At 39.1% G+C, this 17620-nt stretch overlaps 1 protein-coding gene across 1 annotated transcript in view; it reads left to right on the top strand.

Moving 5' to 3' along the window:
• Positions 1 to 17620, top strand: part of DDX10 (DEAD-box helicase 10) — a 189094-nt gene that overhangs the window by 42673 nt on the left and 128801 nt on the right. The window contains exons 12-13 of the mRNA XM_035327036.1: positions 2441 to 2529; positions 8413 to 8857. Of these exons, the coding sequence (XP_035182927.1) occupies positions 2441 to 2529; positions 8413 to 8857 (534 nt within the window). The remainder of the gene's footprint in view (positions 1 to 2440; positions 2530 to 8412; positions 8858 to 17620) is intronic.

Raw genomic sequence — 17620 nt, 5'->3', positions numbered from 1 at the left:
AGGCGTTGGGCACCTTGAAAAGCATTTCTCTTAGCTCTACGCACAAGTTCTTATTTCAACTTGCCAAAGGAAAGAAGAATGACTTTGTGGCAGTGCTTAATCTACAGTCTCATCCGTTTCACCTTCGGAAATAGTTTTTCTCTTATGAATTTCAAGAACCCCCATAAAAGATTGGTGCCTCAACCGTCGCTTCTCTTCCCCTTTATTTCAGGTTAACAATAGATTTTTTTTCCTAATTCTCCTTGAGTTACAGAGACAAAAGTTTTCTCTGACAGGTGTCTGTACGTGGCAGAACAAGGGTGTGATCGTGATAGACTTGAATATAACCAGAGTGGCTTAACTGGCTGCTGGTTCAAGCTTGGCGGCAGGAGTTTCGGCATGTATCAGAAATTGGGTTGCAAATGGATTTTTTTGAATACTTAAAATATTGCAGAATATTATGCTGCAGTGCTGCTATTATTTTGGGTAGTTCAGTTTTGCTGTGTAGAGACCCCCAAGTGGAGTTTACATTGAACTTTTAAAATGGGGGTTGATAAATGTTTGCTGTTACCTACGTGTTTCTTTGTCTTGGTATTTCACTAGTCGAGACTCTCCTAAGGCAAATGTAGTGTATTATCAAAAGTATTTAATTTATAAACGCAGATAACTTTTTTTTCCTACTTTTTTGGATTATTCTTAGTAGTGGGATAAAAGACACAGTTATCATGAACACCAGCATCAGAAATGTTCTGCCATCAGCTTTTAGAGAGTTGGAAATCATTTTGCACTCACAAAATCTTCAGCAGATTTTTCAGTTGGAATAAAATAACCTGTGCTGCTTTTACTGCTCGGTGTTTACATGAGAACTGGTAAACCCACCAAGTTTTTTGCCTGCAGGTGTTGTAAGAAGGGTTTGTTTACTTGAAGTTTTCCTGCCTCTGTGTGTGAACTTTGGAATTTGGAGCTTTTCTGGTAGTAGATGGTGACGTGCAGCCATGGAAAGGAAAGACAAACCTTTGGAGCCAAGCAGAACATATTTTAATAGGTTTTATTGAAGTTTAATGTACAGAACTAACAACTAATACATAATACATGAGGGTCAAAATTCTTAAGTCATGACTGGGTAAATGACAGATTGTTCTTTCTTTCGATACTTTGAATACTCTGTATGTGTGGATAGCATCACATGGGTGGGTGTTTGTCTGTTATTTTACAGCAATATTAATTGGAAGATCAGATTAAGATTACTAACAAATACTTGCATTAGTGATGGAATTATTCTGAGTTCTTGCTTAATAGATTTAAAGAAATCTATTTCTTTATTTGCTTTTTAGATTGGGGGTGGAGGGGGAAGAAATTGTAGTATTGTGTGTCTGACCACAAGAGGCATCCCCAAATTTTGTTAGTGTGTTAGAAAACCAATAGATGGCCAATTTCATTTCTTTAAATTGGTGTCCCAAAACAAAAACAACTGAATACTGCTTTGGAATAAACGATACAATTTACGGATCAATGAATGTTAACCTATCAGGACATCACCTACATTTGCAGCAAAAAAATGCTGTGAAATTTTACAAAGCAATTTAGTATTTTTTTTTTTCAGTTTGAATAGGAATAAGCTGTAATAGAGCTATCTAGTACTATCAGTGGTGATAGAATACTAATTTTAAATGAACTGATGATAGGCAGAAATACAGTATTTAAAAAAAGATGAGAAGCTGAATAATAAAGGAATAATAGGAATCTGTCCTTTTGAGAAGGGTGGAGGAAAAATATAACACAGGATTAAGTTGTTCTATTACAGATTGGTTCCAATTTTCCTGGTGAATGTCAAGGATTAATTAAAATTTCAAGCTTGGACTCATATTAGTGAATGTGCAGTGAACTGATGTTGGTCAGCTCAGCTGCATTCATTGACTGCATGTGTATGATTAGCTGGTGGCAAAAGCAAGGTAATGTGAATTATCCTAGGCTACAGTGAAAGACAGCTACATTGAGTTGAATCACTTTCTGTTTGCCAGTGGCTGCAATTAAGTCGAGGCACCTCAGATTGATAGCAACATAGTCAGACTCTTCTTGCTTCCATGTGATTCAGGTGTCAGAATAGCGTGACAGCATCCAGAAAATCTGGGAGGGAAAAACATCAGTGGTGTTTCCTTTGTGATTAATTTGCCATGTTTACTTTCTAGTGAAAATATGATGACATTATACTGGCAAATTCAGCTAATGAATGTGCTTTAATGAAATATCTGAATATTTGAAGTTGTGTCATTTCTGTAGTACTGTTAAATTTTGGGTTATCAGTAGTGGGTAAAAGAATTTCAGTCTGAAATTAGCTTCAGGCCAGTTTATAGTTGAAGTCTATTTGTATTTAGAACAACAATATAATGTTTATTTCATGTCTTGGTAAATTAATGGATAGTTTCTTTTTTTAAAAACAATACTTTTATTTTCCTTTCAGTGTTTTGTATCCTACTTGCGTTCCGTTTACTTGATGAAGAATAAGGAAGTATTCGATGTTTTCAAATTGCCTCTAGCAGAATATGCTCTGTAAGTATGACAAAAAACATAGTACAGAAAGCGAACAGTATGTAACAAGTAGTTTAGCAGTGTACAATAACTTTAAAAAGCTTTTTTTGACTATTAACATAAGATTTGTAAAGTTTCTTATATTTACAGTTTCATATTTATGCTGTGCTTTTGCATATTTTAAAAGACTTTATAAATGACATGTAAAAACAGTATACCTCTATAAACAGAAATAATTCTCACAGCAGAAGATACAATAAAAGACAGAAGTTGTGAAGTAAGAGGATAGAGAACAATGTAATTCTTATTCAAGTTTACCCTCTAATGTCATAGCTAAATGCTGACTTATTTAGTGTAGTATTTAGAAAGAAATTGGATTATGTGAAAATGTTATTTTACAGTCTCATTTTGAGTGTGAAAGTTCCCTGGATGTAAATTACTTTTCAAAAGATACTCTGGGCTTCGTAGAGATGTGACATGTCTGCGCTGGTCTAAATAGCATCTATTTTACCATGTCTGTTTTTGTACATGTATGTGATCGTTTCCACATTTTCTAGGGGAAGGAAATTAATTCTGACAGGTTGACTTTAAAGATGACAAACATCTGAGATTGTTTTAAAATGTGAAGCTTTAGAACGATCTCAGGGGATATAGGGTAGTCAGAAGGGAGCAGAAAGGTGCTCAAAGATGGACGATAATTTAATTTTACATGTCTCTGGAATTTCATACAGAGAAGACTTAAGTCCTCAAAATTGTCAGCACGTGGCATAATGAACTAAAATGTGACAAATTAACTAGACTGTAGAACACCTGGTCTTCCTGTGCTCTGCTTCAATTAACATGATTATGTTTTTAAAGGTAACAAAACTGTTATAAAAGATGCTTTGTGGACTGAGATTTTAAAGAGAGCTAGCAAAAACTTCAGTTTCTCTACAACTATTGCTTGCCCCTTGACCCGTGTGTGGTTGCAGCATCTTTAAAACCTTAGCATAGGTCTTACTCTATGCTGATCAGGACTTAGAGGGCTGACCACAAAAATTTAACCAGTGTGTTAACAAACCTACTGACAGATGGTGGTAGTGCTGAATTTTAGGAATCCAAGCACAGTGTGCCATCTAGTATCTGATATTTGTGTAGACAGAATAGTCTTTAATTCCTCTTAGGCATCTGTGCCAGGATCTGGTCCTTCATAAAAGACTATTCTAATTTCAGCTTTGCTAAGTTACTAATGTCTGTGTTAAAATGGGAGAAATTGGACAGTTGTTGGATAGAGTAGCATAGATTTAGTCATGACTATGAAATATATGGATGCATAATCAAAAAGTCAGAAGATAATAAATCTGGGAGATAATTTGGAGGTTCTGTTCTAAATGAAAAGTTTCTCCTGGCATTCTTCTTCCCCTCTCCAGTCTACCAACATACACCCTGCAGTCCCCTGGCTTTCAATTCAATGCACGTTCCGTGGTGATACAGTGGATAAGTCAGCTCAATTTGTCTGAAAGGCCCTCGAAGTTGGGTGTTTAAATTCTGCATTCAGAAGCGGCTCTGGTTTGCAGTCTGTGCACAAACTCGTGGCAAAAGCTGGAATAAGTGTCCTTTCTTCCTTTTCCCTTCTTTATGGATTCTCCTGAAAGTATTTCAGCCTTTTTTCAGAGATTTACTGCTAGTTTGATAGATGTTACTCCACTTAAAATCCTATAGAGAAAACAGGCTGCTTGATGCCCCTGTCAGGTTTGAATTTCAGTCTGCCAGGCTGTTGCCCGTCATCTCTATTAATCTCTTGCTTGGCCTGTCTGTGCTCTGAGATTCTCTTCAGTGCTGCTGATTGAGTCTCTGCAGAAAGCAGTGGTCTCTTTTGTGTGTATGTGTATACATATTTATTCTAGACATTTATCATCTTTGAGATGTGCTACATTAGTATTCTGTTCAGTGTCCTCTCATTACAAATTGTTGCCCAGAATAATTTGCTGGAGGAAGACCTGCACAGGCCTGTTGTGAACATAACCAGCCTTTAAGTTTCCTGAAGGAGAATCTCTTCCACACATGCATAAAAGAGAAATCTGTCTTTTTGTTGAAAAACAAACAAACAAAAAACAACAACAACAAAAAACAAACAGCATTGAAAATACAAGCAAATGTAAACAAATAACAGGGTGAAAAGGAATAATTATTTACTCTGGCCTCCTGGGTACTGGACAAGGTAAAGAGGAGGCAGGGAATCTAAATATTTTACTTCTCAGGCACCTTATTCTGTTAAATGCTAATACATTTCAGTCTCCAGGGGTATATTTTAACAGGCAGTCTGCTGGACTTAGGCTAGTCAGTGCACTATGGGGCTGCTAAGGGAGGTAATTTCCCCTGATTTTTCCCCTCATGTCTTCTAGGAGGAATGCAGCACATTTTTCTCTGTTTATTCCTGTACGGGTACATAGAGAATAAAGAAAGCAGGTTGAAGCCAAGTTGTTTGGGAAATGTCTGTTACACACAACTCAGTACCAGTTATTTTTACCCGTGTTGGTTACAGATCAGTGGTACACAGCAGTTGGTAGCTGAGGTGCTGTCAGACCTGTGACGGGCGGTACCAGGATGCATGATCCATTTGTCCACATCTGTCTGTCCTGTTGCTGACCAGAGATATCACCCACTGCACTGCAAATGTGGGCCTGGCACTTACGATGTGGTCAGGACAGAAGGTTTGGTTTATTGTCCTGCTTCTGCCTCTGTCAGCAAGTGCAGGACTGCCCAATACGTTCCTCAGGCTGTGCCAGCCATGGGCTTACACATCTCACGCTTTGTCTGCTTCCTAGAATCATAGAATGGCTTGGATTGGAAGGGACCTCATAGAGCATCTGTTTCCAACACCCCTGCTGTGGGCAGGGACACCTCCCACCAGCCCAGGCTGCCCAGAGCCCCATCCAGCCTGGCCTTGAACACCTCCAGGGATGGGGCATCCACAGCTTCTCTGGGCAACCTGTGCAAGGGCCTCACCACCCTCAGAGGGAAGAACTTCACCTAATCTCTAACCAAAATCTCTCCTCTTTTAGTTTAAAACCTTTTCCACTTGTCTTGTCATTATCCAATTGAGCAAAGAGTTGTTCCCCATCTTTTTTATAAGTCTCTTTCAAGTACTGAAAGGCTGCAGTAAGGTCCCTACAGAGCCTTCTCTTCTCCAGGCTGTACAGCCCCAGCTCTCTCAGTCTCCCTACACAGTAGAGGTGCTCCAGCCCCTTCCTGGCCTTCCATTTTGCTGTCATTGTGCTTTCTTTTCTAGACTCCAGCCTCCTTCCAAATCAATGGCCTAGCCCTCACTGCTTTTTCCCAGATGGTTCCAGGTTTGGTACACCTCTAACCAGACTTAGTATTTTGCGTGCTGTTACCTAGTTAATCTCAGCCTTACACAGTACTACACATAGAGACCTGTGTGTCCTCTCCAATGATCTGTGGAGCTTGGGCATTTTTCACATCACTCCCTCCCAACCACCTGCAAGACCCACCCATCCCTTTTTGAGCTTTCTGCACAGCTTCTGGGAGCTTCTGAGCTTTCAGGTCCTGCTGTACAGACCCCTGACCAAGCTGCAGTCAAACTCTTAAAGCCCAGAGTTCCCTTACTCATCACCCTCCTTTCTGCTAGGATCTTAAACTATCTTTTCTCATAGTGCAGCCAAGCCTGCTATCGACCTTCGCTTAGCTCAGAAGTGCTTGCGTATGCATGAGTAGCGTTGCAGTAGAGTGCCTCTCGTGGCTGGTTAGTCCAGCCAAGTTGAAAAAATGGTCTTTAATGTACTCTAGAAACCAGTGTTGCTTGTTCTCTGCTGTGGTTTTGAGCAGGTGTCAGGGTGGCTCAGGTACTGAGAGCACACAGCATGTATTGCAAGGTTAATAATACACATTTTGTCTCTTGAAGTTGCTTCTGAAGTATTTAACCTTTCTCAGGCTATTTTATGTCATTTCCTGAACCTGTTCTACAGTGACAGAAATCACTGCACTGTGTTTTTGTGTGTTCAAATCATTCTGAGTAAATTTAACCACGCAATATTTAGTAAATGTTTAGTAAATGTAGTAACTTGTGGTATTAGAATGAAGAACTAACTTGTGTAAAAAATTGTTGTGTAGAAGTTCTCCCACAGAAATGACCAGAGTCTCGTATTTAAAAAAAAAAAAAAAGTACTGGAAATCTTTGAGCTGCAGGCTAGGCAGTCTTGTGACAGTTAAGAAATGAAAGATTGTACTGGTGTTCCAGTTCCTGTTTAATTTGTTCTGTAGAAGAACAAATTTTGCTTAATATTTATGATACCATCATTTAGAGAGTTAAGATGCCCATGTTTTCACGCAATTGAAATAGAGGGTTTTTTAAGATACTGTGTTAATATGAACATACTCAAGATCTACATAGAAGAAGAGATTATCAGACCTCAGAAGAGGCATTACTTTTATGCTATTTCTTTGAATTCATTTTCTAAAATGTTTACTTATGTTTAATTTTCTGTATTCAATAGGAAATAAAAGCAGTATTCCTCTTCAAGTCATGAAATATTCTTTCTGAAGACCTTTGGATTTTTACTTTTTTCAAATTATTTCCTGAAATTTGTTGTCAACCTGCTTTGAATTGGAGGATGTACCTGAGCATCCTGAGCATTGTGAATGTTTTATTCAGCTCCTTTAACACGTTCACTGATGAGTTTTAGGGAACGATGATGTCTGGCCACTTCATTTTCTGTCAGTTGATAGAACTGTCAATTGTACTTTCATTTATAGTAGCAACATAAGTGTTTGGTTTCAGCATTGCTTTCAGAATTTGATTTAAAACATTTTGTATAGCGCTTTCTCCCAAGTATTTATTGCATTTCATACCGAAGAATTGTTTTTCAGTTTGTCAGCTGAATTTGTACTGTCATTTTAAGGCTTTCTTAAGTCTGAGGACTATATTGTGGTGTTGGTATGTTTTTAATGTTCTGTTTTGGAATTTATTAAATCACAACAAATAATTTACCTGCTCTCTGTCTTCATGAGAAAATCTTCCAAATTTCTTATTATGGAAGCACGTCCGAATTCTAGCACTAAGGCTGAAGGAAGAACAGCTGTAACCTCAGTGCAAGTAGGATTGTGGTCTGAGTGACATCTAATGAATTAATGAAAGCTGATACTGCCTTTTCTAGTTGAGGCAAAGAAATGCTCATTTATATATTCAGGGCTTTTTTTTTAGTATTGACTGAACACTAGATTTGGAAAATGATTAAGAAATAAGTTTTAAAGATACTGTATCTAACAATGTGAGGAAACTTTCAGCCGTAGTAGAATGTGTTTCTGAAACTGTTCTCAGTTTGGAATATATTATAGAAAAGAGGCAGTAATGACCCCAAATCCTCACCTTTCTTTGAGAAGTTATATAATAAGCGTTTGGGAGGTTGTTTGTACACAGCTTGGTCTAAGCTTATCTTCTATTGCTTTCTTAACTGACTTGATAAGCACTGCTTTCTAGCAGTGAAGGACACTGACAGATATCAGTACCATCTCAGTCCTTGACATGATATCCATGCATCTTCATACCAAATTACATTGGTGTTTCTTCCACTGTATTTATTACAGATCATATTTAATTTATCCCTTTCTATAACTTTTCAGGTTTTTTGTTTGCTTCCTTTCCTGGGAAGATCTGTAATTGTTCTTGACTGTTTTATCATTTTTTTTCTTCATTCCTCTCCCAGTGTTCACTTATATTGTACAATCTAGAGTGTCCTGTTGTGTGCCCTATATTGTTTTGTGAATATATTGGTGAAAATGTGTAAATGTAAATTACCAAAATTAAAATTGAAGCACTTGAGCCTTTGGTGAAGGCTTCTAATTTAGTCAGATTTTGTGTATATGCCTTTCAGATTAATGTATTTGTTTAATTCCATGCATTAGATCACTTGGTCTTGCAATGGCACCTCGTGTGAGATTTCTTCAAAAAGTTCAGAAACAGTTATCTGCGAATGAATCGGCTGATAAGACAAATCCCGTAAAGGAGACAGAGCAAAATAAAAATACCATCTCCTCAATAACCAAGGAAGGAGTGGAGAAATGCAGAACTAATTTAAGTGGAAAGGTATCTGGTAACAAAGCAAAGGAAGAGGAAAGAAGGAAAGAAACAGAAGAAGGTGCTGAGGAGAGTGATGAGTCTGAGGATGAATCAGAAGAAGTATCTGAGGAAGAGGAAAAAGAAGCTGCTTTATCAAGCAGGGTTCCAAACACAGACTCCATGCAGTTCTTCGAAGATGATGACGACGACGATGATACTAAAGATCTTGATTTGCTGACAGTGAAACGACAGAATGTTTTTGGTGTGGAAGGTAAAGATGGTCCAGCACAGGTAAGCACACTTTACAGTAAGGCTTATAAAGCTTAATGATTTCATTTTGGACATACTCCAAGTAAGAATGAGGAGAAAATTCTGCTCTTTAGCAGTACACTTGCTTGAAGTCAGATGTGTTGCCCATGTGTATCAGAGGTCAGAATTACTCCCAGGAGATAAGTGTTGGTATGACTTATGCTTTTATCATTTTGTGTTATTAAGTAATTTTGCTCGCAGAAAAGATGTCCTCGTAGTAGTTTTAATTTATGAATAACACGACTTGAATACTTTGCTTGTGCCTTCCTAAAGTAGCTGCAACTCTTAGTCCTAATTTCGGTGGTGTTACGCCGTTTATGACACTGGGAACCAAATTGCAGTAGATGATGAGCTGTTTCCTAATACAAACTGCACCAAATTATCTTTACATTAACCTAAAGATCCAAACCATTAATGTAAATATCTTCAAACAAAGGTTTTTACTTTCAACAAGACCTACCTTTGCTGTTAGGAATCGATCCAATATCGGAGAGCAAGTGAATGAGCACTTCTTCTAAAACATAGTTATAGAGATATATTGAAAGTATTCATGTAGATCTTTCATTTCCTTGGTCAGTAGCTTTGTCGTTGAGGGTTGCTCTGTGCTCAGTACTCAGTATTCCCAGAAATGTTGCTTTCATTTAATCTTTAAATGCAATGTTATAGTAAGTCCCATCCCATCACCCCCATAAAGCAGATTTGGTGAGTGCGTATTATGATTTTTTTGTGTGTCCTTTGTCCTATCTAGCAACTATTTATCTGTAGTAAAGAGATCCAAGTGAAATAGCCATCTGCTTCAGCAAGATGGTTTTCTTAACTTACATGCATGCGAGGGGAGCCTCCTGTTAAGCAATGTATGTATTTTTCCAACTGGTATTTTAGATCTTTCTTTTTCTGTGCTGTTATTTAACAGCACAGGGCACTTGTCATGAACTTAAGCTTATCAGCCCACTGGCTGCATTTATAAGCAGCATCTTTCCGTTAGTATTTAGCAATGTGTATAAAATAGTTCTGTCAGCCAACTTTGTCGCAGCTGAGCAGTTGCTCAGTAACTTAACCCCCGCCTGCGTTCTCTCCTCTTCCTCAAGGAGGTGGTCACAGGTTCCCATCTCTTGCCAGAAGCACGGGAGGAGGATAGGTGTGGGAAGTGGATGAGGGTGTTCCAGGGATTGCATTTCTGTTCCCCTTACTCTAAACCTGAATCGTCCTGCCTCTGCACAGCCCATGGCTGGCTAGGTGCTAGTACTTGGCGGAGCTGAGTGGACGTGGCAGTGCCTTATAATTATTAATAAATTTCAGTTTCGTGTGGTAAAGAAGCTGCAGTTTTAAAAACAAAAAGTAGAATGAAAGATTTCTGCCTAAAAGAATGCTCCTGTCTCAGCTTTCCTGTCACTTCCACAGTTTTCTATGCTGAAATACACAGACAGCTTTATGCTGAATTTGTATGTTGGAAAGTGGTTTGGAAGTTCTGCTCAGAACATAGTGAAAAAGAAAACCAACCAACCAACCAACCACCACCACTAAAAAACCCACCACAAACCTTTGAAGTAAAAGAATGAATTTTTTTTAAAGAAAAAGATTAGTATTTAACAAGTGCTTTGGAACCTCACCGGGTAACCTTTTAACAATTTTCTAGCATTAAACATTTATAGGTTAGGCAAGCTGGAAATCCTTTTCTGTGATTTAGTGTTGTTAATGTTTCGTACTTCCTATACAGGTGTGGAAGTGCTCGTATTACTTGAAGCCTCTCGTTCATAGGGGCATAATACTCTAAGCAGCTGTGAAGAAGAATTAAGTTTCAAGATCTGTATCATTACGAATTGAAATATAATTTAAATAATCTCCTACAGAAATGCCAGTGAAGGTGCAATATATAATTTTTAGGAAGCAGAAATGCAGGGTGTACTGTGCCTAGCTGTGGAAACTGATCAACGCATATGGGAGCGTGGTGTTTATTGCCTCAGTTACTGTGAAAATTGTTGATAAATTGTGGAATGCTTTAAACTTATGGTTCCTATTTTTGGTAGGAATAAGAGAGTGAAGGTTTATATCACTATCTGTAGGCTGTCTTTTGATGTTTTAGCATACAAATGCACATGACAGAAATTATCCTGAAAGGTGCAGTTGTGCATCTTTGTTATTTCATACATATACCTTGACACCACATTTTATGCACGTTGGAAATGAACTGTTAACTTGCAATGCTACTTATTTTTTCCCCGTCTGTTTACTTTCTGGATAAAGGTTTTGAGGTGATTTATACTGTACTGTGGTAGGTAATACTGAGTGCACGTAGCTGACATCTGAAGAATTAGAACCGATTCCTCTGGGGTGGGAGGAAAAGGCGCCAAGCAGCCCAAGGGCAGTTTTCCTGTTGCTCTGTGTGGGAGTGTCCTTCCAGCAAGGACTCAGAAAACAGTTTGACTTCAGCGTACAGGATCCTTGCTGCATTTCTGGGATGAGGCAGTGTGTTAATTAGCAGTATCAAACGCTGCAGAGGGTCTGGGAGTCTGAAAATGAAGTATGCTCTTGGCTAGATCATTTAGTTTTGAAAAAGTCTATTCTGTGTGCTAAAAAGATGAGTCTTGCAGAAAAGCTAGTATGTGATCATCTAATTGGGAGATCATGAATATGCCTAGAAAGGTTGAATTAAATTTGCCTTTATACTTCTAATGCATGTGATTGATTTTGCAATTCCAGTGTTCTTGTATTATGCTGCTTGTTGACAGCAAACCAGTCCCACTGCTATACATGTTGAGCTTCAGCAGTTCAGTTTCAGGGGAAACATTACATGCGGTTTCAGTTTTTAAAGAGCTGTTGTTAGGGTCAGCAGCCCTTCCTCATCCTCGTGTCTTTCCAAGCCCCCTCCAGCCTCAGAAAGAGCACGAAGAGGTGCAGCACCACTGCGTGTCCTGCGGGGCTGTAGTGCAGAGCAGGATTTATTTAAGCTGCTGGAGTGGAAGGGCATGCGTGTGACTTTCTTGGAATATCTTGCTTTTGCTGAATGGCTGTGGTGCCTAACCTAACAGTGAAAGTTACGTTGGGATGGGAAGTGACGCATATCCAGTGTTAGCTCAGTTAATAACGCCACCTCCAGAATGATTGCATGCTTTTCCTTTCTTAATGTGTCTCTTAGTTCTGTGTATATTGTCCCTGTGTTTTTGTCATAAAGAAAACATTTATTTTAGCACTGCCACGTAAAAAATTGAAACCATGAGTAGTGTGGTCTTTTCACCCTGGTAACATGTTACGATGTTGTTATGAATTTCTGAGCTCCAGAGGTACTCACTACCTGCTCTGTTTATGAATTTTACTTAAATATGTCATGATTTTTAGGTGGTTGATATAACTCATGAGACTTATTTAGAAGTACAATGTTTTTATGCATAAAAAGGTGATGAGCAGAACTGCCAATATCAATTGGCAGATGCACAGTATTGTTCAGTTGTTACATTAATATTATATGAATTATTTGCTTAAAGTGCATTTAACAATATTAGCAGTATTGATGTTGCAAGGACTTTAAATAATCCCAGGTTACAAACTTTGGTTTTAATGCTACTTTGATGAAATTGGTTGTTGCATCTGAAAATGCAAAGGCTGTACTTACACGTAAAGCATTATTTACTGGAGAACTAAGATTAAGCCTATGGTAGTTTTTTTCTTGTTTTTGTTTATACTTTTAATCATCTTGCCAGACATGTTGCATGCTGTCAGACTTGTTTTCTGCTACCAAATTTTCTTTTTTAGGATAGAGAATGTTAAATTACTTTGTTCTTAGGATTGCCGTGACTCACAGAATCACAGAATAGTCTAGGTTGGAAGAGACCTCCAAGATCACTGAGTCCAACCTCTAGACTCCCTCCCTGCTCCGCCATCCTTTGATTTTTAGACCCATAAAGCTTTTCTAGTGAGGTACTGCCTGCTTGGAAGATGGTAGAAGTGTAAGCCTATGGACAGAGGGTTGCCTTAAATAATACTTGCAGCTTCCTTGGAGTTAGTCTGTACACTCACAGAGCCTTCAGTCTGAATGCTGTGGCTTTGGAGGGATTTTGTTTTTTATGTCATGATTCTGTCTCAGCTAGTTGGCTTGTTTTATCATCCAGTAACGTTATCTGAAATGAAATTTTCTTACAGTTCTCAGACACACAAACATGGTAAGTTATGGAAGCAGGAAAGAACAGACAAGGGTAAGTCTCCCTCAGTAGAGATGATGGGGGAGTCTATACCAAGAAGCAGAGAGTAATAGCTGGTCGTAATGTGGGCTTTGCACAGAGTGTATCGAGAAAACATCATTTAATGTGCACCATAGTGAGGACATAGTCCTCTTGAATTTTCTCCTGTGATGTTGAGAAGAAAGCCTATTACCATACAGATAAATCAAAATTACTTTTCAGAGTTGTGATTCATCTCGATTGCTTCTCTTATATTGGCTTTCCCTTCTGAATGGGATTTCTCTCCTTTTGTTCCATGCTGTGAGACAAAAAAAAGCAGTATATAAACATAAGGTTGGTCAAAATCTATGTGAAGTGTCTTCTCCTTCCTCTTATGAGCTCTTATTACTTCTTATTAACTTCTTCGTATTAACTCACGTTAAACATATGACTTGGTCTCCTTGGTGCTTTTCAGGGGATGACAAGATAGGAAGCACTCAAAGGAGGCAAGAGCTGAAGCTGGCTGATTCTAGAAGCAGCGTTGGTTCCCTTAGGGATGCCCCTCTTGGCTCCTGCTGTACCAGCGTGTAGTGTCCAAGAGAACAAACCTGCTCCAGGGCAACCTGCTAGCTATAAAAGGCACATTATTCCTTGGAGGCGTGTTGCAAAGCTAGCATTCTAGCAGAGGAAATACAGAGGTTATTTATTTTTAAGTTAAATAAAAGTCAATACCGTGATGCATTATATACCATAAATTCTCCTTCCTACAGAATGGGCCTTCTGTTCCTAGCCTAGTAACGCTGTGCTTGTGCGCCTCAAGTTGAAATACTGCAAGTAATGATTTATAAGAAGCACAAAACATTAACACACAGGTGAAGGAGGCCTACATCTGGATGCTTCAAGAAGGCAGTGTTATGAAAAAATATCTTTTGTCAGCCGTGAATGGAAATGAAACCTGCTGACAGAACCTTGAGCCTCTTCGTGCCCAGCAGTGAGCGCTGAATGTGTCCTACAAAGTGGATGGAAAATTGAAATCACAGTTTATTTCTCTGCAATTTCAATAGCTTAGGTACAGTTGAAACTTCTTTTTTAAGAAAAGCCGTGATGTCCAGTTACATTATATTCCATGTAATTTTAAAAAATTTGTTGTTCAGCAGTGCTTCTGGAAGCTGTGCGTTGAGACAGTGCTAAACCCAGGCACGGTGTTCAGCCATAATATTTCTTTCCCTTCTTGGACAGCTTTTGCTCTTGAGATTTTCCCTGTCATTATTTTTGAGTATTCATGAGCTTCTTGTTAGTTTAAAGTGTGTAACAGAGGCTTTTGAGGCAGTCCTTTGTGAGAACCCATAATCTGTTTTAGACTCCAGATCCATAAATCACTTATTATTTTAAAATGGCTTTAATGTTTCTTCATTGTTCTTTCACGTTTAGTTGCATTGGCAGCTCTTGTGTCTGCTCCAAATGCATCTTCAGATTTTCCTCTATTGATTTCGATTTCAATTAGTTTTTTTTAGAGACTTCCTGAAAACTTCTGTAGTGTATGGAGAATTCACTGGAATTGTTTCTTGCACCTTTGAGGCAGCACTCCAGGTATTTGTGTCAATCCTTATGATGATTAGGAAAATTGGAAAATCTATAGGATTAAAATTCCATCTCTGAGTTAGATAGAGGTGAGCCATATACTTCAAATAAATGGCTGCTGTATGTCTCTTAAATTGTGGGTGCAGCATAAAACGGTCATCCTAAATGTTTTAGCATGTTTCAAATCTGGACAGAAAGTATCATTTAGGAATTTTATTTAAAATCTGCCTGTATTGTAGATCTTAGCTTTCTGTATCATGGGCTACAGGGTACCCAATGCTGATGTGCAAGGTGTTGCTTCTGTGAAAAGCTTTACATTGGAAAGTGCTTTTGAACCCTTGTGGGCTGTGCTGGTTTTGATGTCTACAGTACCCCTTGAGGACCTTTTGTTGTTTTTGTAATTAAGAAAGATGACACACCTGTCAGGGACTTGCTTTCAGTCTTTCAGTCACAGCTCTGTGAGAAGTGCCTTCTCCTTTGAGCAAAGAGAGGTTTGTCAACTAGACAGTACAGCCTTTTAATTTTTGTTACTGGAACTGTGGGTTAAAAAAATCCTTCTGAAGCAGCCTCCCAAGTCTTCTCCACTGCACTGAACCTGCTGCAGCGTCACAGAGCTTGCTGTCCTAGCAAGAGGCAGCTATTTTGCAAAGGGTTCCTGTGGTTACCTTGCACCGGACGACTGTGATACTTGTGTTTAACCATGCACGTCTTGAATCTCTCCTTTAGAGAATATTTTTCTGGTGGGTTGATGCTTCCTGAAGTGCAGAGTGAGGTTAGCAGTCTAGCATGTTGCTCACGTGCTCATGGTGCAGAATGTGGGGCAAGTTCAGGTTGCAGTGAGGCACGTTTTGTCTTTTGATGGGACAGACCAGAGGTGGCTGAGGTGTATGGTCTTGTATCTCAAAAGATAAAAGGGTATTGTATAATTTAAAATGATTCGTTAAAATATAACTTTTAAATACTTCTAGTAGGTTACTGAAGCCTGCAGCAATACCCTCAGTTTTGGTGTGCTTAGTGACTGATTTATAGCCTTGTTTAATATATTGTAATCATTTCATAGATGAGGATGAGAGAGCCAAATACTCTGCATTAAAACTGCTTTGTTTTAATCAATATTCTCCAAATCCATAGGATTTGTAAATTCTAAAATGCCGTGATTTCCTTTAAGATCGTTAGTGCCTGAATGCTTGCTGGGTGATGGCCCTGGACGTATTTATAACTATGACATAATTTTTGGATGAGCGGTTTTTGAAAAGTTGAGTGCTAATACTCTGAAATGCCACCAGAAATTATACAGCACTAATTTTTAAAGGAAATGCTGCTTTCTGAAATAGTAATAAAGCGGACCAACTAACAAATACTTACCTGGAGCCTCCCGACTGCTGTCAGCACAGTGTGTAGTTGAAGTTGTGAGAATAATTCTTCAATTGTTCATGTGGACGTCTTCTGCAATGCACACATCTGCTACTTGAAGCCTCTCAGTGAACTACTCATTCACATTTCTAACAACAGTTTGGGGCAGATTTCTGAATTCTTATCTGTGTTGTATAATTTTTAGGTGGAATAATTTGACAGTTACGAAAAAAATCATGATTTTGGTGAAGATTCATGAGCTGTTAGCCAAAATGAGTCTCTGAGCAATTTGTTGCGCTATTACTAACATGCAAATTGTAGTGTAATTAGTATTTTAAAAAGGAAACTGTGTAGTACACGGTTTCCAAATTCTGACCTGCTGACTGATTGGGAGAAAGGACAGTAATCACAGAAAAAGTGTTGGTGACATCATGTTTCCATGGTGTCCCAGCTGTGAAGAGGTGGAGGTGGCACCAGCTGGGAGGGAGCCTCCTGCCTGCTGCAGGCTGGGCTCTTTGCTCTCCATCTCAGGTAAAGAAACAGCTACTGCCCCTGGGGAAAAAGATCTGTTAAAGGAGTTGTTTTCTGAGAAAATAAAGTAATTAGGATGACAGCTTCTAGCCTTATTTGTGTCAAAAATAAGTGAGCTATAAATTGCTTTGTGGCATCCCATCTTTCGTTATCTAAAACACGCTGCTCTTGTGGTAGCTCTCAGCTCACTTCAGTGGAGGGTTGTTCCTCTCTCTGCTCGAGCTGCGTGTTTGTTTAATCCTCCAGCAGGCAATCTCCATCTTTACGGCACTCACCAGGCTGAGGCAGAGCGCCCTGCCCGCTCCTCGCAGCCCTGTGCGCTCCGGGAGGTGCCTGTCAAGTAAAAAGGGTGGTGCTCCTGCAGTGAGATAGATGTCTGGCAAACATGCCTGAAGAAAATTGAGGGGGTACATTAGTAAATCTCAAAAAAAAACAAAAAACAAAAAACAAAAAACAAACAAACAAACAAAAAAACACAAGTAGGTGGGAAAAAATGGTGGTGTCTTTGAGTGGGGAAACCCATGGGAAAACAAAATGACAAAAGTAGCTTTTTGAGGAGCTAAATTGTGATATAATTTCTCTCAGATCTGCCTCTTACTTGATCCGGACCACAAAGTATTATTTAAAATTCTGTTGAGCCTGCTTCTCGTAGAGGGACTGCAACTGGCAGGAATAAGGATGGAGAAGAAAGCCTGCCTGACTGTTACTGTTACAGAATCACAAGAAAGGTCTGGGTTGGAAGGGACCTTAAAGATCACCCAGTTCCAACCCCACTGCTGTGGGCAGGGACACCTCCCACCAGCCCAGGTTGCCCAAAGCCCCATCCTGCCTGGCCTTGAACACCTCCAGGGATGGGGCATCCACAGTTGCTCTGGGCAGCCTGTGCCAGTTGTGTTTAAACGAGTTTTATCAATGTGAAAGAGGAGTATAAGATAGTTCTGAGACGCTTGTGCCATGCTGATCTTGCTATGAGCAAGCTGGGAAGAGAAAACAGCTTGACTCTGAGAAAGTGCAAATATCTCTTGTCCTTTTTGGCTTTTAGGGAGATGTCAGTGAAAGACCAGCAACTTTTCTCCTCTGCATTGAGCAAAATTAACATCAGCTGCTGTTTTGCTTACAGTAATGC

Source organism: Oxyura jamaicensis, chromosome 1 (genome assembly GCF_011077185.1).
Source record: "Oxyura jamaicensis isolate SHBP4307 breed ruddy duck chromosome 1, BPBGC_Ojam_1.0, whole genome shotgun sequence".
Taxonomy (NCBI): domain Eukaryota; kingdom Metazoa; phylum Chordata; class Aves; order Anseriformes; family Anatidae; genus Oxyura; species Oxyura jamaicensis.
The sequence above is the reverse complement of the archived record's forward strand: the minus strand, read 5'-3'. Positions and strand labels throughout refer to the sequence as shown.